Below are 23222 nucleotides of genomic sequence, written 5' to 3' on the forward strand. Positions count from 1 at the left end.
AGAAGGGAGGGCAGTGAAGTAAGGTCCTGTCACACGTGTTGGCCAGTCACTGACCTCTCAGTATTATATCAACTCTAGGAGCACGTATGTTTGTGCCTGTTCTGAGTAATAGACAATGAATGAGCTGTGGCGGTAAGACTTAATTGGATTTTGAAGTGTCCTCCTACTTCTTCGTGCTTTTGTTGCTATAATTACTGTATTTCCTTTGTCAGGTTGAGTGGAAATCGGATCCCCTTTTCCTCTTCCTGAAGGAGAAATGTGATCTATCCTCTTACAGTAATTGTGCATATCAGCCTGTTTAAAGGGCTCGGAGCACGTCGCTTACTCCCCACCATCCCTAGTGAATGTCTGATCTTAGTTACCAAGAACCGCAGGTTGTGATGTGGAAAATACCAAGGTAGTAAAGCCTGAGTAGTTGGGAAGTGGTTGGACGTTTTCTTTTTGGAGAGGCCTGGAATGAAGACGGGAGGGTTCTGTCACTTCAAGAACAGCTTCCTTTGGAAAGGACTCCTCTTTGGAAGGAAACAGGAAGCAAGGGGATGTTTTGGACACACTAGAGAGTAAGTGGGGAGAGTCTTCATGGTGAAACAGCATTGCACACTCAAAGAGGAAGAAAGGAGGGAAGGAACATGCAAGTCTGGCTGGAAATGAGTGGTACTAAAAAGCACCTCGATTCTTGTCTTCACATTTTTGAGGAGGGTGAAAAAAATGGAGGAAGTCATCTCTAGTGGTTTTGTGGTTTTTTAAGTATGACATACAGGATATTGAATTTTAACCCCTGTTTATGCTGAAGTGAAGGCATATTTGGGGGATAAACAAATCACCTATTCTTTGAGATATATGTCTGTGCCCAAGTGATTCCAGTTACTTGGAATCACTCTTTTGTTTATTCCCCTTTCTGCGTTAAGTATGAGTGCTACACATAAATTTATTCAAAAAAATGATAAAAGGCTATGTGATCTCCCTAGAGTTTCTGTATGAACATATGAAAAATGTATCCTAAATCTGACAGGAATGTGTGTAGTTTTTTTCTTCATCATAGAATTCCATACAAGATTTTCAATTTTATTAGTGCCTATTGCTTGCATTCCAGAAAGCCTGGCAGAGTTAATGGATGCCGTTCCCCTCAAAATCAATCATGTATGCAGGAGAGTCTGGCAGATTTTTATAACTGTCTGTAGCATCATTAATCCATCTAGCATTTATAAAATTATTTCAGTGTTTATTAACATAGGGGTTCTTAAGTCAATAACCTTGAGTATTAGTTTAGACTCACAAACTTTTGAGTATGGAATGACATGTTGTGAACACTTAACAAGAGTTTTATTGTCCAGCAAAAATATGATCTTAAAAACAATCTTGTTTTGAATGGACCACTGAGAAATATTTCCAGAACGTCTAGATTCCTACAGCGACAAAGCAGAGCCCCCGGCTTTAATCAAAACGAAAATCTGCAGCGTTCACATCTGGCTCCACCTGAAAGTCCGGTTCAGAATTTCCCTGTGATCCTGGCAGTTGCAGAAGAGAAGTTTTAGCTTTGTTTGGTATAACAAGAGCTGCAGGACTCCCAGCCCAATAAACTTGTTCATATAAAACTCCAGACAGTTTCTCTTAGACTGAAGTCTTATCAGGGAGACCTCATTTTGCCTCTATTTAAAGGAGAAATTCAGAAGAGGAAAGGAATAGCCTATGCTGGTCAGTGTTTGCTGAATTAAAAGTTAATCCAACTTGTACACGTTCCCGAGAATGAATGGCTGCATAGCCTTCCAATGAAACTCTCAGTCACCCCCACCCCCACCCCCACCCCCAACTATTCAACTGTACGTTTCATTTAGGAGAACAGCAAAATTAGAAAATGCTTTCCTCATTTCTCCTCTCAACAGCAAGCACTCAGAAATGACATCACACACCCTAAAGAGCCCCAGGATGACTAAGGCAGACCGAGCCTGAGAAAACTCACTGCTTCTGCCTTTAGTTTTAGGACACATGTATGCAGATGAGCTTATAAGAGACGGTTCCCCGCCTTCTTCCTCAGAGGAAGTTTCTTGGTGGATCACAGACACCTCATCCAGGAGTGGGGGTGAAAACTTGGCACCAGGCATCCCCGGCAGAGAGCACCGCGGTGATTTGTTCTCCTGGTGGAGAGAGCTGGAAGGAAGGAGTCGGCGCGCAAATAATGAAGGAGCACGGGGCCACCTTCAGTAGCGCCGGAATCAGCAGCGGCGGCGACAGTGACTTGGCTATGGGCAGCCTGCAGCCGCTCCAGCCTAACTACATATCTGTGTGTTTGTTTGCAGAAGACTCTTATCAAAAATTAGCAATGGAAACGCTGGAGGAATTGGACTGGTGCTTAGACCAGCTAGAGACCATTCAGACCTATCGCTCTGTCAGTGAGATGGCTTCTAACAAGGTAAGAGATGACCGTTTTATTCATTAAGATGTGACCACGCTTGGTTCTCCGGGCTCCCCTGGCCTCTGTCTGCAACAGAGGTGCACCCCAGGGATGTGACGGACTGACTGTGAGAATAGGTTTGTTGCTCTGCCTCAGAAGAGTCTGGCCCCAAGTGCCACACTTGGTTTGTATCTTGATTCTACAGTAAAGTTTACAATCCTCAGTACGCTTTAATTCCCAGAAACCAAACTTCTTTCTTCTTGATGTAGCTCGGAATATGTTTAAGTTGAGAGGTGTTTATAAAGTATACAAATCGCTATACAAATGAAAATGCCTTTTTAAAAACAATTATCAGGAGGATAAAACCTGAATGAATTCGTAGGGTAAAATGTGTAAAATATGGCATTGCAATCAAATGTTTGAGATAGATAGATAGATAGATAGATATGGATATATATACATATATAGATATATATGAAGAAAATAATGTGACCTCCATATGTATCAATGGAGAGAATGGTTTGCCCTGAAGTTTCATAAATTCTGAAATTCTTCTCAGAAGGATATTCTGGGATTTTCTAACATTTATTTTGTGATGCGGACATGGCTATGATTGAAAAAAAAGAAAGAAAAAGAAAGAAAGAAAGAGAAAGAGGAAAGAGAGAGAGAGAGAGAGAGAGAGAATACTTTGTCTCCAAAAAGATAAAGTTTTTTTCTTAAAAGTTTGCTGCTTTTCAAAGTGGAATCATTTGAAATAAATGTCCACTCATACTGCAAAGAAATGGTTTTATTTACAATCCTCAGATAAAACTTAGTGTTGAAGAGCGTTAATTATCTATCATTATGTTATTTGTTTAATTAACACATGGATTTAGAGGGCTAATTTATGTAGTAAGAGTTGTTGCTTTTTGTTTGTATTTTGCCCGTGTGTGTGTGTGTGTGTGTGTGTGTGTGTGTGTGTGTACAGCCTTAACATTATACCCTCATAAGCACACATTTTCAGAATCGCCGTTCAGACTAGCTTGAGGTGTTGTCTTACTGTCTTATGGTTCTGGGGCTTGGGAAGAGATTTTGCTCCACACCTGCCTGCTTGCCTTTTCCAGCCCAGGAGGTGCACTAGCGAATGTGGGTCCCTCCTCCCTTTTTCCTGGGGTTAAAGTACCACCTTCCTGGCAAGGCTTGCCGGCTGGCTCCTGCTCAAAGGATCTGAGCAGAGGAAGCATTGCCTCCTTAGGAGGTCCTGGGTGGGGGGGGTGGGGAACTCTTCTTAGTCTTTGTGTTTTGGTTAGTGATGGGCAAAATAACAATAATAGCAATAATAAGTCTCTTTCTCACATTTTAATTCATATTCAAGTCGGAAAAAAAGAGAAAATGTCTGAGGCTTAACTATTTTAAGCTGAAGTCTAAATTCTGGGATTTTCCAGACTGTTGTAAATCTCAACCAATTGCCTCCCCGTGGGGAGGGCTTAACTGCTTAACTTCTCCAAACCACCTTGGGACTCCACGTAGAAAGTGTTTCACACTTGCTTCAGTTTACTTTCCAACATCAACAGACACTCTGTTCTGTGTATTTTGTGATCATTGATACCCATACAAGATGTAGATCCAATATTTGGAGGTAGCTTTTCAGCAGCTTTCACCATCAAGGACATGCTGAACTTTCTTCTGGAGTCACTAAGTAACAAAGGCAACTAACTTTAGTGTGGCGGAAAGAATACTCATTGAGAAACTGCGAATTGCTATTATTTTTCATTTTGAGTGTTGCTATGTTGTAGATTCTAACTAGGTTTGTGTCTGGAATGGTAAAACTAGTCATTGTCTATATCGCAAATTTATTTAAAATTGTTTGTATTCGGGGTCATAGTTAATAAGGCTCACACCAGAGATAGTGTAGGTCCTGGTAAGAATTCCAATCACTTCAGGCTTCCGCTCCTCCTTTATGGTGTCACGTGCAGAAACCAATGAAAGTTGAATAGAGCTAACCCTAAAGAAAGGGCTAAACCTTAATTCTGACGCACTTAGCTTAAGTTTAAGTAGAAGGCATTCAGCCTCACCTATCTTCTGAGTCTACAGTGGAAAGGTTGTAGGGCAAAGCAATTATCCAGTGGATGAATAATATCCAGCTGACAGCTGAAGTCAACGTCAATTTTTAAAAAGATCTCACTCTTTGGACTTAGCTGCTTTTTCACCCCCAAAGTCTTGATTATCCAGATAATTGTCTCAGGTAATGTTTAATCCATGGCACATATAATGTAATGAGAATATTTTTGTGGCCACCAAAAAGAAATTGATCTCTATTAATTTCTGGGGAACTGAGTTATCTGTGATTAAAAATAAAATTTCACATTCGATTTTAAATGTTGTTGAAATTATTGGAGCGTTCTATCCAAGTTGCTGTTTAAAAGTGTAGTTGTCATCATCGTCATCATTACTGTGCAGTCTTTTTTGGGCATCCTTTTCTTACCCTAACTGAACAAAGGAGGCACGGCAAAGCTCTGAGATACAGACTTGAAAGTGCGTGTGAAAATGTTCTGTAGAGCAGTATGTAAAAAGTATGGGCTTTGGAGTCAAAAGACCATGGTTCAAATCCTATCTCTATCATTTATTAGCTACTTGACCTTGGCCCACTGACTTAACTGCTCTAAGACTATTCTCACCTGTAAAACAGGGATAAAAATGGTACTTACCTCACTGGGTTGCTGTGAAGATTAAATGAGATGTAATGCATGAAAAGCACTCAGCAAAGCCCCTGATGTATAGTAAAAGTTCAATAAACGTTAACTTACCAATAGTGTCAACTACATCTTTGCAAAAAATTGTGTGTCTCTAGTTCTGACCAGCTAAGTGACTGACGAGTTGTGTTTGCAACTTCTGAACTTAAGAATGGTGATGAGCAAGCCAGTGTTTTTCTTAGGGGGTGTTTGGGAATTGCATATGTGCAGGTCTACACGCAGCTCGTAGAGAGTTGACTGTGTCTAGTGGAGTTTTTGAAAAGCAAGCAATCTCTCATATTTGCTTCATCTGGGTAGGGTTGTGTGTTCCTTTTTTTCTTTCTTTCTTTGTTGTTCTTTCTTAACTCTTTCACATTTTGAAGAAAATTGTGACTTAAAGAGTAAAACTGGCTTTCCCAAGTGTGCTTCAGAGCCCAGAGAGTTACAGATAAGGAACTGTTTCTGTGATTTATAAAAACATAGTTTTCTTGGCCCCCAACTTTCTCATTTCTTAATGCTGGCCACAGGCCAAATGGAATCCTAGAATTATAAAGAAACATGAAGTCAGGTGGGTTAATGTCATAGATTATTTCCCCCCAAGAATTTCAGCAAGGTGGAATAAACTAAGTGGGAGTTTTATGAGGCAATGACTTTGTTTTTCAAGAGGGAAAGGATATCTAGTGACCCTTTTCTCAACAGCCCAAGTTCAGTTAGATGCGTTAGAACTGTTTTCTTTAATGACAGATTGCCTTCATAGATTTGTTCATTAATTTTGGTGTTTCAACTTTGTCACCTCCTGAATTAGAAGAATTGTTTTACACTTCAGTGAAAAGCATCAGAGCATGAGTTTCTCAGTGGCAAAACAGTCAGATGTTTTGAAAACAGGATGCTTTGGCTCTGCAGTATAAAAAGAGGAACGGAAAGAGAAACAGTATAGAAAGGAAGAAACCAAATAGCCTCAGCAGGATCCCCAGCCCAACAGGCATAAACACTGACCTATCTTCCTGACCTTCACTGGGGCTCAGTTCCTGACCTCGTGTCACCAAAGCCAATCGACGTCATTGGAGGAGGATAGGAGGAATGGCGCAGCTGCTGTGAGGGTGACTAGAATTTCCTGTCTCCTTCCTGACAGACAGTCAGAAAAGTACAGAGTTGCAACAACAGTGGCTGAGCAAGGACCAACACAGAACAAAGCCAGTGAGGCGTAGTGGGGACTGATGATCAAGAGGGAGCTTTTACTGAGAGACAGAGTTACTTGCCTAAAATTTTCGGGTGAAAAAATGTCAAAGGGGTCATTCATACACAACGTGTGGAATGTTTTCCTAAGGAAGAACATGCTATGGTGTTCAGTAAGGAGCTGTGTACAAGCAACTTGTCACTGTCCTAACACCTTCCACAATCCTTTTCTTTCTAGACTAGCTTTGCCCTAGGACTATTTTATGAATGCTGCAAAGGTTTGAGCCCAGTTAGGAAAATGGATGTTCTATTGTTTAAAAGAACAGTCTTGAATAATATCAGTACTCTCTTTACAATGAAGCTTCTGGCTCTAGCACTTCAGTAAACGTTTGCTAAGGAAATCTATAAGATAGGAATGGTAGATAGTAGGTCCTTTTTCTCTGAAGGCATCATGAACTCAGCTACAGACACCATCATCACAGGGGAAGGGAGTCGCCCGGGCTGTGTACATTTATTTTGCTGGTTGTTCAAGGGTGGTCCTCCTGGCGTACTGAACATAAAGGAATCTAATTGCCTGTGCTCTTGGGTGGAAAAGAATGAAGTCATACAATTGTACCAACCTGGATCCACCTGGAGCCCAAGCTGTGTAACACTTGAATGTGATCATGATAGACTGATTGCCCTAAAGTTGGCTGCGTCATTCTCTAGCTAATTGAATAATCAGTGAGTATGGGAAATGTTGGACCCAGCAGAACTGAAAGGAAATAGATCTTATTGGTCAAGAGAGTCATCTTAGAACTCTGTCAGGAAGATGATAGGCGGGTGACCAACTACTGAAAGGGATTAATTTCACTCTTGCCTAAAATTAAATGATATAATTAGAGCAGTACCACCCTTAGGGCAAGAGGGGTCCTTTTCCCGGCCCTGTGCCCCAGCCTGGTCTGCTTCTAGCTACCCTCGACTCCAAGAGGCGAGGAGTCTTCCAGGCCAAGGGAGCAGTTGTGCTCCCTTCTCCAGACCACATTGTATCCATTGGACTCCCAAGTTCTCTGCCTAAATGGCTTTGAATCCATTTCCAGGGGCCTGGATATGCCCCTTTCCGGGGCGTGCTGCATGAGTGTATATCCTTAGGTCCAAGGAGAAGACAAGAGGCAACATTCAGCTATTGAGAGTTATGTGGGAGGAGCTCGGACTTACAGGCTGTAGCAGAGGGCCTACGAAAGCCCATATACGGGGTCCCAGGTAGTGTTAGGTCAGCGAGAAAGAATAGGGCTGGGTGTGGTCCAGGAGGTAGATCCCCTTGCACTGTCATATCCAAGGAATTCAAGAATTCTAAATTCAATCTGGCCTTCCAAGCTGCTAAGAAAGGATGTCTTTCAAGGTAGGAGTATTGGAAGTAGCTCAATTTACATCTTGATATATTTTCCACTTATGGTGTATGGCCTCACGAATGTTAGAGGTGACCCTGGATTAGAAAGCAGAATAGGATGAAAATCAGTATTGACAGCCAAGTGAGGGAACTCACACATATTTTGACCTTTTTAGTGCTCAGATTTATGTAGAACTGGAGGCAGCAAAGTGAAAAGAGCCAGGGAATAAGCCATGAGTCTGAGTTCCAGCCCTGCCTCAATTTAGGTGTGTTATCTTAAACAGTGAAATAATTTTGTATCTTTGCCTTTTTTTATCTGCAAAACAAGATAATTGGAGAATCCTATCTTCATGGTCTCCTTCAGCTCTTGCATTTATTGATAGGATAATAATAGTGAACAACCAACCTATGTTTACAGGTGTATACTATGTGTGCAGACATTGTGCCAAGCTCCTTACCTGCATTCTGTCATTAATACTCACAGAAACCCTTTGAAATAGGTACTATTACCCTGTTTTACAGACGAGTAAAATGAGGCTTACAGACTTGAAATAAATTGCCTAGAGAGCCAGGATTCACACCCAGGCTGTCTTCACCATCAGTGATCACAAGGGGGTAGATAAGTATAGAAATATAGAGGTATTTAATATCTCTTATAAGGGAATTTTGTTGTGGCTTCTGGGGAGGTCTTATTCTTTGCACTCTGGCCCTCATTCATTAGATTTTATTTAAAATCCTAATGTGCAGTGAGACCAACCATTAATCACCTTAAGCTTAGTCTTCTTGGCTGGGAAGCAAGAAGAGGGGAAAGAATAACCATAGTTACAGAAAATGATGGTTAAGCACTCATAAATTGTAAATAACAATGTTAAACTAATCTGCTGCCTATTATGGATCAGTTTGTTAAATTCAAGGCTATTTGTTTCCCAAAATTCTATAACATGGCCTAGCATAAGACAGTAAAGTTTTGTTTAAAGGACCTTAACCTACCCTCAAATTCCCTTTTTACCCAACCTCCAAAATAAAAAGAAATAAAGAGGTTGTTCTTTTTTTTTTTTCTGAATTTATTATCATTCAAAAAATTGGGACAATTTCATCATATACTATGTCTTTTCTAATGCACGCAACATGAAAATAAAATAGAAGAATGATGCTTCCGTGACAATAATTAATATAGGGAAATTTCCTAGAAGTAACATGCAGACTGTCTTCCTTGGACTTTGCCTTCAAACAAAGATGAAAGAGAAGATTAAGCTGTTCTTATCTGGCATTATTTCAGTTACTCTTTCTATGATAAAAATAGAGTTGTATTATTAAGAGTGCAATTCAGTATTCCAAGTTCTAGTCCTATGAAAACTTAACAAATCGAAGATTTTGAGCATTGTCTAGTGCTTTGTAATAAATTTGAAATGTAATCTATTTTGCTTAATTTAAATATTTTGCATTAGTATTTACACAGCCATTTCCTTCATTTATTTCTAATCCATTTAGTCCAATCTTTCCGCCAGCTCACTTGAAAATCCCCCAAGTGAGCAAATCTCTAACTAATAAGCAGGAATGAAGTAAGGTAACATTATCTTTGATTGTTGCCTCTGGCTAGCTGATAAGGGAGCACATTATATTCTTAAAATCTGATAAATAAGTCATTTTAAGGGGAGCCTTTCCACATGAAAAAAAATCCGATAATTATGTTTAGAATGTCAAATATAATTCTAGAACACTAGCTTTGAAAAATAGAATTACAATATACTAATGCAAAAAAAATTTGTTTTACATTTTTTCGTACTTCTTTCTTGTCTTTTATTTCCTTTTAGACTATGTCCCAGTCTAAAAGCCACCCAAAATCTAAGCCACTGTTATCAATGAAAGAAAAGCCCAGGGTGGAACTTACTCTTGTACTATTCTCCCCAAACATTTTACTTCTAAGTAAAAGTGTGCTCAGCAAGTGGGGATAGCTCAGCTCTGTGGAAGCCAGGACTTACCACCAAACCAGAGGATGCCAGGGCAACCTGGTGCTACAGTCAATAGAGTCATATTCTTGAAGACACTGTGCTAATTGTTGATGTGCATCACTGCACATGCCTCCTCTTAAGCATTTTTCAGGGACCTGCAGGCCCCTCTGCCTTGCCCATTTGTACGTGATGTTTCCCTCAACCCGTGCCAAACTGTTTAGTCTCCTGGATATTTTACTGTAACTTCCTTTGTTTGATTTACTTTAAAGTAGCCAAGTGTTTCCACAAAGAAAAGACTGTTCAGTTATTTAGAAATGAAGAAGACAGTAAAACTCCTGTTTCTTTTGTTTCTGTTTTGGGAAGTGTCTAATAATCTTTTCCTCTTTATGGAGTAGTTTAAAAGCTATCAATCACGGAATGCTGTTGATCAGTCATGTTTCCTTCTGCTAATTGCTTGCAATTTTAAAAGATAACCGCTTTTCTAACCTAAAGCCTTCAGAGATTGAAATTTAGTGAATTTATTGAAAACAAAATTCATCTTCATGGTTCAATTACATCTTTTTTTTTAGCTCTTCAAAATATGGCAATTATAAAAATGATCATTAAAACCTTTCAAAGGCCAACTTCCCTTCATTCTTTGCTAACAGCCTAGTGCATAATGTTATAAACTTCAGCAATTTTAAAAATGAAATTTGAGTACAGATAGGAAGTAAAAGTAACTAAACCAATTTAAAAAATTTAGGTTTAGCACAAGAGGTTTTGCTATCTGAAAAGATAAATTTTAAATAGTTATTTTGGAAAGAAAAGAGTAAGACGAGAAGTTATCTTTTCAACTCAGTCATATAGGTTGTGTGCTACAACTGATCAGACAAGGCAAAGTGAAGTGTTAATTTGGCAAATATCTAAGGTCATTGGTCAGTGAGGATGGTGAAAGTTGATAAATCAAACCAAAAAGATCTAAATATATTCTTTCTAGCTAGTCTCATATAGTTGCCTTAGACAAAATCCCAGAACTTTAACCCCAAAAGGGAGCCTTAGCTATGATCTATTTGAAAACTTCATTTTATAAAGGAGGATTATAAAAACTGAGGATTAAATACCTAATGTACTCCAAAGATCTTTTTAAAATATAAAACACAATGTAAATAAAAATTAATTTTATTATGACATGACTTCTCCAGAGTCATAAGGTTAACTAGTGAAGAATTGGGGCCTAAAATACAGGTCTAACTACAAATTTAGCTTGCTAGTCCTCTTCAGCAAAAGGGTGATGCAGCTTAGGAAAGACAGGGAGCATCCCCTCCTTCATTTGCATTGATTTTTAACCTCCTCATCATCCATTTACCTTTCTTGAGTAAAAACTACATGACTGAATCATTTCAACCAAGGAGAACTAATTTAGCATTCCTGAAAGTTTTGTGATCAAAATAGTTGGAATGAGTTGCTTTCAATTGGTTGTTTTTCTTCATTTTTTGCTGTTTTATTTTCTGAATTAAATATACCGTATGACTTATATAGACATAGATATCTATCTACCTATATCTATCCATATCTATCTATCTATCTATCTATCTATCTATCTATCTATCTATCTATCTAACTGCAGGAAAAATAAATCTCATTTTACAAAAGCAATCTGATTCTTTCCTTAGGTTAGATCCCCACAAATGGAATTAATGGATTAAAGGATTTTAATGCTCTTGATAGTTATTTGCTTTTCCACTAACCCCAATGACAAAGTTTGAGTAGTAAAAATCCCGTGATCCGTATAACTGTCCTCAACTTCTTCGTATTGCTTCCTTTCCTCTCTCTGAAACTCAAGGTGGTAAAATTGGAGAGTTTTACCAACTGGTGAAAAATAGTCAGTGCTTGGATTCTCTCTGCTACTTAGCTTAGGATGTTAAAATCGAGACGGTGATCTCAGTTTGGCCCTCTCCCTACACCTTAGAATGTTTCTGTCTAGTAACCCAGATTATGCCAAATTCTCACAACTCAAATATGATTTCTGGATTTTTCAGTTATATTACCAACATCTTGGAGTTGGGTTCAATAGTGTTGGCAGCTCTATATTTAGATAAAATATCAATGTAATTAATGCCTTATAATCATTTAAAATCAAACAAACCTCATTTATAGCAGATAGAGACACATTTTTATGTCTTTGAAAGGAGCTTAAGATGAGGTTTAGGATTTGTAGAGGTCAAAGTTAAGCAAATATTGCAAATATTTTGTTGTAAAATATTGATGAATTCTGAACTATTAATATAATTGCTTAAAATGAGGAGATGTGGGGAAAAGGACAGAAAGACTTGATTATCTCAGTTATAATGTTTATCAAAGGAAATTATTCCGCGGCTAAGACATACCTGATAGTCTCACTTTAGCTTTTTGGTATCTACGCATTTTTAATCATTACTTATATAACTAAGTAGGACCAAGTGAGGTAACAATTCTTAACATATCATGTAGAAAATAAAAAGAAAATTCCCAATTTCGGGGGAGGGGGAAGGTTACACAGCTTAGTGTTTTGGCTATTAGAATAAGATATAGAAGACTTGAATTAAAAAGCAAAAATATGTAAAAGGAGATTCCATTAGAAAGGGGGGATAATTTTAATAGCCAGGAAAATCATTTGTGTGTATGAAAATAACTGACAGAGTTCAAAAAAAAATAGACAAACATTTTAGTGGCTTCTGTTGATTGAAACAGTGGTCTTCTAGCTTTCTCTCTATCCATGATATCAGAAGATCTATCGAAAACATGGCTTAAGTAAGTAAGAATTACTTAAGTGGCTTATAAGTAAGAATTTTATTATAACTTACAAATCAAATATAGGACTTTATCCCTCTCTCTCTCTTGGTTTTCCATTGTCTAGAGAACTTCCCTTTGGCTTAAACATATCACCAAGCCCTATACTAGGAGACTATTCCTAGTATGCCAAACTTGTTGGCTTTCTTTTTTTGCAACTCTGCCTTAACTACTATGGCTTTGATCACATTTTTATAGACCATGCTTTTACCTATCTTGTCAGTTAATATAATAGCCAACATTTTAGTTATCTGGGGTTTTATTTATGTCTGCTCCAGATTGCAAGCTCTTGAGGCCTGAAATTTTGTTTGAATTTTTGAGACTCCACATTTGCTTACAAAGGCTTAAAAAGTATCAAGGAGGCAGGGCTCTGTTTCTCTTTAACTGTAAGGAGAGAAGTGAAAAGCAAATGAAGACATTTGTCAGTTCCTGGTAGTTGATTTTGGGTTTATTTGATTTTGACAAGCTCTCCGCAATTATTTCAAAAGCTCTCTGATTTGGTCATTTACAAAATTTGTTGACATGGGGATTTTCTATAATTAACCTCTTTTATTTTTTCGACCAATGCTAAGCTGGTTAATGACCTCATCCATATTAAAGAAGGACATTTTCTTTAGCATTGTCAAAAAATTTAAATTATGGAACAGTCTTAGACCATCTAGTGACAATGTGCATTTCCAGTATACTTTTGCACGTCCATTTGATTGTGAGAAGGGGACCTGCTGATGGGTCACGAATGAAATGGACTTCAATTCTCGCTCTAAATATCTCACTCATAGACCAGAAAGGGCAATATAACCGTCCAGAATTCTACTCATCTGCCAGCCTGGAAGGGCACAGGGCCCTCCTGCCTCAGCTCCTATCCGTTGAGATTGCTACTGTTGCCTCCAGTCTCTAACTGAGTCAGAATGATTTAGATATACCTGCGCTTATTGATGCAATGGGTATGTTTTTCTTGGCCAGGTCCAGTACGTTATTTGTGTTCTTGTCAGGTGAGCTGCCACTGAATTTTTCCGCACTGTATTTTAACACACTCTGGATCTGGTTGCACAAACTGTATTTGCATCCTTCTTACCCATTGCATGGAAGCTTCCCTGATAAGATCTCATCAAGATTTACCGTATTATTATTATTTTTAATTAAACTTTATTGGGGTGACAATTGTTAGCCAAGTTACATAGATTTAAGGTGTACAATTCTGTAATACATCATCTACTGTGTTTCCCTAAAAATAAGACCTAGCCAGACCATCAGCTCTAATGTGTCTTTTGGAGCAATAATTAATATAAGATCCGGTATTATATTATATTATACCTGGTTTATATTATATTATATTATATTATATTATATTATATTAAAGAGCGGGTCTTATATTAAAATAAGACCGGGTCTTATATTAATTTTTGCTCCAAAAGACACATTAGAGCTGATGATCCAGCTAGGTCTTATTTTCGGGGAAACACAGTATATATCACAGTGTGTGTTCACCACCCAGAGTCAGTTCTCTTTCCATCACCATTTATTTGATTCCCTACCAGTATTATTTTTAAAACATTTTAAAATCAGTTAATTTCAGAGCATTTATTTTATTTTGATTGTGGTAATGTAAAATTCTCTTTTACTAACATTCTTCTTTTGTATGTTTAAGGTATTAAGATAAGGTCATCATCTAATGCTGTATTATATGTCTGGCATAGTAAAAATTTCAAACTGAGGAAGGTCACAAATTGCCTTTCAAAAACGACCTTTTAGGGTCCTGAATAAATCCTAAAATAGGAGAACCTTGCCAAAAATAAACAAACAAAAACAGAAACCCAATATATTGGGTAAAAATGAGTAAACTATGCGCTCTTTTTCATAAAGGAAATGAAGGATGAGGAGATATTATTAAGGAATAATTCAGGAGAGAGTTTTCTTTTCCTTTTTTTAAAATTTTTCTTGGGGAATATTGGGGAACAGTGTGTTTCTGCAGGGCCCATTGGCTCCAAATCGTTGGACTTCAATCTAGTTGTGGAGGGCGCAGCTCAGCTCCAAGTCCAGACTTTTTTTCGGTCTTTTTAATTGCAGGGGCACAGCCCATCACCCCATGCAGGACTTGAACTGGCAACCTTGTTTTTGAGAGCTCGCGCTCTAACCAACTGAGCCATCTGGCCACCTGAGATTTTTCTGTTTTGACCATTGCTTTTCAAACCTAGCCACATGACCTGTTTCCCCCAAGATCTTTGACTCGGCCTGAGGGAACACTAGTTATGGGGCCATGCAGGGATTTTTAAGGCTCATCTCTTCACTTAAAACTTATTTGCTTCCAAAACTTCCTATGGTGCCAGGAGAGAGTGTTAAATAAAGGGACACTCTCTTTAAATGTATAAATGTTTGTAATTTTTGTGTTGCTGGATCCAAGGTTGCGTGTAAGGAAACATGTCTGAAGAGCCCTTTCCTGCTTACGTAGGCTCTCCCCTATTTATCTTATATGATGCTCACCTTGAAGAAAGTACTGTTATATTCTCATTTTCACTGTGAGACCAGGATGAAAGAGAGAGAACTGATTTGTCTAAGTCCTTCAGCTACTAAATGGTGATGCTTAGAATCAAATCTTGTTCTTTCTGCTCTAAAGTCAACGGATTAAAAATTAAAGAGAAATTCACAGGGAAATTTATTCTAGTCTTATATGACTTGCTAACACAACATATAGTTATAGTATTTTTAAAGCTAGAGCTCAACCAAGCCTCCGTTTTGTTTTCCAGACCTCAGTTTAGATGTTATCTCTTTGGAGACACCCTCTCTAATTATCCTAACTCAATAGCTTATTTGTTTCACAGTTTGCTGCCATAATTTATGATTTTGGGGGTTTGTTGTGGAACTTAGTTTTTACTCCTTTACACAGTCAGGTTACTGGGGACATGAATTGTGTTTACCTTTTCACTCTTGTAGTTACAGCATTTAGAGTAGCTCTAGGCACCTGGTAAGCATTCAAATAAATATTTGTTGGAGCAATTGCATGAGGCTCAGAAACTTCATCTAATTTCTCTAGGACCAGCTATGTTGTTAGTGCCAAATCCAATTTAGAACCCAGGAATCCTGTTTTCTATACAGTGCAGCATGCTACACTTAGGTGCTTTCCAAGCCTAATTGCAGTTTTTCTAATTGTTAGGTTGAATGAGAAACCCCCCCTTGTTTCGCAGTGACCCTTTAAAGTACCCTCAGAAACAGCGAAATCTTGCTCCCTGGACTTCTCCCAAACTCAAAGTCAGATAACAGCAAACAAAGTCAACAGGGACAAATGCTCTTTCCTCGTGAGCAGAAATATGAAGCGCATTTTTGTTGTTGTTTGGTTTGGCATTGGAGTATTCGGTTTACCTTTCTCTCTGCATCCTGCGGACAAAAGTCTAAGCCCTTTAGAGACTGGCAATAGCTATTGCACACGTAGCTGGAAGTGCACTCATGAAAATGTGTCTGAAACTCAGCTACGCTCCGTATCTGTTGTGTCTGGAGAACAGCATTAGTCATTCCGTCCTTGTTTGGTTATATTTTTCATTCTTGACATATTGTTGATACGCCTCTCACCCCTCCCCCAGCCACATGTTCAATTATTTCAGATGCATTACGGATTGACCTCAACTGAGGAAATCTGAGCAAAATGCATACTTGGAGCAATTATCCTTCTGTCAGGCAATTTGTGGCCATTCATGGCTTTTGGTTAACACGTAAAGAGTTTTAAAGTCTCTTAATTTGAGGAAATTGGCTACATCATGGAATCATGACTGGTTAGAGTTAACAACAGCTGGAAATCTCCAAATAGGTTTTTTTTTATGTTATGGCTTCCATGCAAGGCCATTTTGAGTTATTGTTTCATTTGACAGGCTTCATCTATCTTCATCTATCTTTCTGGCAATTCTGGTTTACACTCCTTAGACTAGTGAATAATCTAAATGTCAACCAGTGAGGCAGAATTTCTAGGAGTAACTCCTGTGGCATGTAATCTACATGACATCAATGCATCACACCTTCAGCAGCATCTTGTGGGAATTCTGTAGTTCGTTGTACAAGCTTTGTCAACAATGAGAAGAAAAGAGTTTAGGTTCGAAAGAACCAACAGGAACCTCCACCCAAATGCAAACCCAAGTGAAGAAGGTACCATGAGCTCCTATTCTTTTAAAATTTAAAGACAAAACTCAGCTTCAAGCACACATCCTGTGGAATAAACTACAAGTCCTAAAATAGTCTCAGACATTTTGCCAATCACTTTATATATATATATATATATATATATATATATATATATATATATATATATATATATATATATATATTATTTCTAAACTTCCCCTTTTAAAGATGGAAAAACTTAGTCTCCAAATAACTCAACAACTTGCCAAGTTTGGATTTTATTTCCAAACTCAGTTGGATTCTCAGCTGATCCTATGTCATGCTAGAATGTTGTTGGGTCTGCTTCTGGAGTTTCCTTTATGCTGTTAGACCCCACTGGTAAGGTCAACCTGTAACCAGGTTGTAACCTCTATGCCTATGTAACCAACTCTGAAACTGTTTTTATAAGCCTTCCGTAAATGCAACAAACCTATACATCTTGGGGTGCACTGTTGTGCAAAGCATCCATTCATCTCTTCTAAATTATGGTAGCCAATTATAGAAAAAAATTCAAAACAAGTATAATTATCTTTTTTGAAAGGATAAAATTATATAAGACTACTGCTTTCATCCTTCACGGTTTAAAATTATTTTCAAATACACAACCTGTGGCAGATTCTTCTCAATTTGCAAGTGCATGTTCTAGCATAGGCATACCAAAATACCAAAACAGACAACATATTTGCTTTCAGGGACAGAAACGATATGTCTATGTAGCTCAGGGTTTTCCTTTATTTGTTTGATGGTCCCTAGAGTTGATCTTGAAAATTTCCAGGCTAGGGGCTGTGCCAGCCCTGGGAAATTGCTAATACAGAGACAGTGATTCCAATGCTAGGTTTCAAGGCATCCCCTTATCTTTTATCTCAAGGGTTATGTGAAAATCGCTAGCTGAAATCAATATTATTAATATTTAACACAATACACGCCACATGATGATTTAAAGGGCTAAAGTGGTCATCTCAAGAACAAGCTATGGTAGATTTTTGTGGCTGCAAAAATATTGGAAATTTTAATAAGGCAATACTTAGGGAAGGGTTTTAAACAACCCAGGAGATTTTATAGAATAAAATTTGGAAATCAGTTTTTAAAGAGAATCATGATCAATCCTTATGGGGTTATGAAAGGAAAGTACAATGTTTGGGGGGCTGATGTCCCTGCTCCGTATCATTGCTTTCAATCAGATATGAAGATCCTGAAGTATAGGTCTTATTTTCTACTAGTCAGGAGGGGACACTGGACTGGATATTCCATAGGTCTGATCCATGGTAAGATTTCTAATTTCAAAAATATAACAGGTTGTAGAACTTCTGGCTGCGAAATGGTTCAAAAGACCTTAGTCATCTGCTTTGGAATCACATGAACATCCCATGGCGTTAGAACTGGCTTTAGAAGTTTGAGGTTAAATATTAGCCATTATGTACAGGAAACGTTGTAAAAACTTAAATTGAAAAACAGAAGAATAGCTAAATAGTGAGCTTTGATTCCTTGATTTTTCTCAATTGCTACGATGGTTTTTGTCATCTATTGGAAAAAGGCCTCTCCAATATTCAATTATCAGGCCAGCACCCCAGATCTGCCAAAGTATCTTTTGTTTATTTGTTTATCTCTATTAACAGCCAGATTTAAGGGGTAGGGTCACATATATAAAATAAAATTGTGAAGCACCAGTTAGTAACTGTTGCAGGTCTTTATCATATTACTCACCAGAAGGAAAGACCTTTGTCAAAAAGAACAAGTGTGGGCATTTATCTAAAAATATACAGGGCCTCTAAACCTGATGTATTATGAGTGTATGATTTTGATATCCAATCTCTTCATGGGACATTTGGAACATGCAATATCTGGGATATACTTATACTAAAAAGAAACATTTGTTGCTTATATGAAATTTAAATTTAACTGGGTGTCCTGAATTTCTATTTACTAAATCTGGCAACCCTATATATATGGAAACATATATATGTAATTATTTGTATAGTTTATAAATATAATGTGTGAGTATATATGTACATATAGTTACAAATGCATAATGAAGATATAACTCTTTGGGTGTAAATAGTTATAGTATCTTTTGCCCATTTGATTGTGTCACTGCAGCAACTTTTAGACATAGCGGAACGTTAGGTCTGAGAAATTTCTCTAAACGTTCTTAGAGGAATTACTTTGAGTCTAGGAAATTTCGATTTTTTTAGTGTCCCGATAATGTGTGCCATATTTCCTCTTGAAAAGTTTCCAGAAATTCTAAGAAAAACAGACAGCAGCAAAGAGGATAGATAGGTAGGAAGAAACACCTAATAATTTTGAGGGCTGTTCAAGACCTAGTCTCAAGTGATAGATAAGTTGTATTCAAAGTTGTATTTAAATTCTTGTGATTTTTTTTTTCAGTTCTCTATATGAAAGCTCTAATGGTTTGTCCCTACTTTGACTTTTAAAATGTCACTTGAGCAACTTGTCCTCTAACCAGCGAGTGGAATGTATTCTGCTTTAGCTTCTTCATAAATGCCAATGTTTTGTTGCAGAATTATGGTAGAGACGTTCATGCTTGTTTTGCATTATATACTTATTTGTTGTGGATTACCATATCACTAGACAGTTAAGAAGAGAATCACTCAATTCTAATCTATTTAGATGAATTTCATTCTTATTTGGCACACAAACAGTTAGAATGGCCTAATTATATTCCCCAATAGATCAGGGGTTCGCTCCAGATATGAATGCAGTAGGACTTGTTTGCTAGGATGGCCCATCATGGAACTATCGTCTCTAGTAAAGTAGATGTTAATGGACAAGAGCATGCTAATTCCTTTCTTTTTTTTAAAAAAATTAAAGTTTATTGGGGTGACAATTGTTAGTAAAGTTACATAGATTTCAGGTGTACAATTCTGTAATACGTCATGTATAAATCCCATTATGTGTTCACCACCCAGAGTCAGTTCTCCTTCCATCCCCATACATTTGACCCCCTTTACCCTTTTCTACCACCCTCGTTGCCCCCTTCTTAAACCTGTTATCAACTCCGTTTAATTTCATTTGCTTCTCAAACAACACAAACATTTAATTAAAGAAACTGGACATCCAGTTTCAAACAGATGGTAAAGTTTATAGGGAAAGGCAAAGAGAAAAGAGATGAGATGCACATTGTTAGATAATCTGAAATGTTAAGAATTGTGGAAATTATGAGTTTGATAAAGGGCTTTAGAGAAAGTACACTCTATCCCTGCTTTTGTTGTTGTTTAAATCAGATTTTGCAAAGAAAAGTGTAGGTGTTTAGAAATTAGTTCTTCATTTCTTTGGGCCCTTGTTTCTTCCCTTGGAAACTTAGAGGTGTGGAAGAAGCATTTTTCTTTTTTTAAATCAGAAGGAACCTTAGAAATTAGCTATTTTACAACTCTTGAAACTGAGCCCACAGCTTAAAAAAAAAAAAACAAAACAAAACTGAGCCCCAAGAAGTTAATTCATCTTACCCAAGATCACACATCTGATTAGTGCCAGGACTAAGACAACAGAGACAAGCTCTCCTTACTTCCATTTCTCACTAAACTGGGTCACTGCAGTTTCAACTTCCTTCTACCACCACTAGCTAGCATTCTGTGATTTCAGGAGGAATTTTCAGCCCCTTCACTTTCCTAATGCCCGGGAATTCTTATTAAGTTATGACTAACAAAGTGTAAAATATGAGTCAAAATTTAGTCCCTAGTAAAGTCATTGTGACTTTAATGACTTCGGCAGTTGTTTCATGCTGCAAAAACAGGAAGATCCCACACAATAAGGCGCCTGTCTCAGATGGGCTCCTGCGTAGATGGCCACCCACAAGGTTAACGACTGGCGCTGTCTTCCCTCACTCTTCGGCACCTTTTTTTCATTTGCACAATTTTCACCTACTGACTTCATCATGAGGTATCAATGAGGAGAAAGTGCTCGCTTTATCTAGTCATGGACAGACTGAAAGATATATTTTTGATCACTTAGGATTCACTCCCGAGTGATAACCAGGTGACCGACACCCTAACAAGCCCAGATTAGTCTTAAAAGTAGCTTTTTCACATGCTTGATACTAGCCCCTTGCAGTATTACTTTTCTGGATTGTTTTATTCTTAGAAACCTAGAAATGTCAAGATTTAGAAGCAGAATGACTCTCTCAGATTATTCTAGCCCACTTCTATGTGATTAAATTAACTAAGAGCTCTACCACAAGAGTTCCTAACTTGCCTATGTATCTTTGCACAAAGCACAAATTAGTCGTATGATGAGAAATATCGAAAAACAATGAAGTATTCCATCACTTCATAAGAATCGGCCTCAGAAGAAAATAATCTCTGTATGCAGCATTGAAGCTAAAGAAAAAATTGAGCCATAAACAAAATGTTCCTATCAAGTGTAATTGAATTTCGGCTTTTGCTATTCCAGATATTTTAAATAACTATTAAAGGTAGCCTATTCCAACAAATTCATACAATTTTATAGAGAAGATACAGTCTAGGCAAATAATAATTAAATCATTTATGTAGAGAATATCTTTTTCTCTTCAAAAAATAACTGCAATTTCTACAGCGTTCATGAAACTAGAGTTAGGCATAAGCTTATTAAGAAAGCATTGGAGGAATTTATGTTACTAAAGGTTCATTCACAAACTTTGCTTGTCTATGTTGAAAAGGGGTTTCAGCCATTTCCTCTGGGGACATTATTTCTAGGTAGGCCCTAACAGGGTTTTCTTGTAAAGGCAGATTCTTATCTGAAAAATAGGATCTGTGTACATTAGGTAGTAGAGGCACATTTATCTTTGAAATAGTGTGCTCCTGTTTGTGGCTTTCTCTACTGCATTTGATAAAGTAAATGATGTCCACTCCTTTTCACTCCTGTAACTCCTTGGGACACAATTTCCCTTTGGAGCTATTTTACTTTCATTTCTGTACTAAACAGCCAATTTGGTAAGTAGACAGGGAGACTTACAAGAGTCTTAGAATATAAAACTCTGGAAGGATGATAAATACTTTTCTTCCTTTGTTGGCAACTTATTGTTATGAACTGAAGCATTTCTGATTTGGGTTGTTTTTCTCCACAGTGTTGGGAGAGTTTTGTTTTCTGGAAAATATTGCTTACTGGTAAAGAATGTGTCCCGACTGTAGGAGGCTGCTACAAGATTTATCATAGAGTCATGACAGGTTTAGACTGAGAGGCTGAGATCCTAAAATCATACATCACTCTCATTTTGTATGAGAGGTGAAGTGACTTCACAAGATTGTTATCGAGAGCTGAGAATGAAAGTCTGGATCCATCTACCACGTTGTGGCTGCCTCTGGCTCAACAGAAACTACTCCCATATGGGAGTCAGACACTGAAAACCCAACTAAGCTGAGCTCCCCAGCTGCCTCCTGGGTCCTAACCTCAAACACAATTCATGCCTGTTCCATTCCTTGATGTGTCTCCTCGCACAGGCCAGCAGTAATCACACTAATTGGACTCTGCATTACTAGAATGTGAAAGGTAACCCCTGTCTGCTCTTTGAAGGCCGTGTCTGCCTTCCTCCGTTTGGACAGAGTGCAGCATAAGTGGGCCCTTCATAAATGCTTTTTGATGAGAGCAATGATTGCCTTAGTCAGTGTGGTTGGGCCCTCCCTTACAGAGGAGGAAAACCAATGGTTGTTGCTAAGCAACGGTTAAAGGACTGGGTCAGTTTCTGACACTAAGTGACCGCCATTTGCGTACTTGATCATGTTGTGTGTTTTACGGTTGCCTTAAGATGACTTTGTTTTTTGGTGGCATTGCCATGCTCTCAGTAAAAGGCTCATAGAGCTTAGGCATGAGAGGAAGGAGGTGGTATTCATCTGTTAACTACTTACATGAGTACGCTGGCCTCTTCTTACATGAGTAAACTGTGCAGGAAAGGTGACGAGTTTGGTTTATTCTCATCTCTGTAGCTGAGAGCTACTTCTCTGCTCCCTGGGACTGATCGATAATTTATGCCAACAGGGTCCTGTGGCAATGGGAGGTGATACAAAGAAAGGAGGAGAAAAATCTTTCCTTGTCTTTTATGATTGAATTTCTACCTGCTCATGTATTCTGAGCTCAGGGGCCAATAGTGCTAATAAAGAACGTGCCCCATTCCAAAGTATTAAGCTTTCTGGTTAACTAATGTGCTCTAATGTATCTAATTATTTTTGCTAGGATGAAAGTTGATTAAAAGCATGGAAAGGTTTTTTTTAATTTTTCACTGCTATATATCTCCAATGCTTTGCCTGGCACATTTTAGTTGTTCAATAAATTTTATCAAATACATGATCAAATGGTATTATGGAACTAGTACAAAACTGATTGACTCGCATATCTTCCTAAATATTTCAGAGAGACCAAAGGAACCAACGTGAGGATGATTATTTGAATGTTACATTTGGCTAAGTCTAGCGTAGAGATATAGTTAAAGAAATCGTGTCTCTGTGCTTTTTACGAGATATTTTTACAATGTTCCAAGTAAAGTTTGCTTCTTTGCCAAAATTCAGCTGATCAAGTGAGAACATAAAAACCTGTCTTTTCCAGCTTCTAAGTTTTTAGTGTAAGTACCTGTCTTTTGAGAACTGAAAATAAGGTGCCATTAAGACCGAACAATTGTTATCTTAAAAAATAAATAACCGGGAACTTATGTGATTCACCCAGAGTTCGAAATTGCATAG

General features: G+C 37.8%; 1 protein-coding gene across 8 annotated transcripts in view; it reads left to right on the top strand.

Annotated features, from left to right (window-relative positions):
* PDE4B (phosphodiesterase 4B) overlaps positions 1 to 23222 on the top strand; it is a 483376-nt gene that overhangs the window by 439625 nt on the left and 20529 nt on the right. For 7 of the 8 annotated variants that reach the window (XM_033114619.1, XM_033114617.1, XM_033114616.1 and 4 more), the window contains one exon: positions 2298 to 2410. In XM_033114619.1, coding sequence (XP_032970510.1) covers positions 2298 to 2410 — 113 coding nt within the window. Of the gene's footprint in view, positions 1 to 1676; positions 1696 to 2297; positions 2411 to 23222 lie in introns of those variants that run through there. The other variant, XM_033114623.1, reaches the window with a different exon arrangement.

Source organism: Rhinolophus ferrumequinum, chromosome 9 (genome assembly GCF_004115265.2).
Source record: "Rhinolophus ferrumequinum isolate MPI-CBG mRhiFer1 chromosome 9, mRhiFer1_v1.p, whole genome shotgun sequence".
NCBI lineage: Eukaryota > Metazoa > Chordata > Mammalia > Chiroptera > Rhinolophidae > Rhinolophus > Rhinolophus ferrumequinum.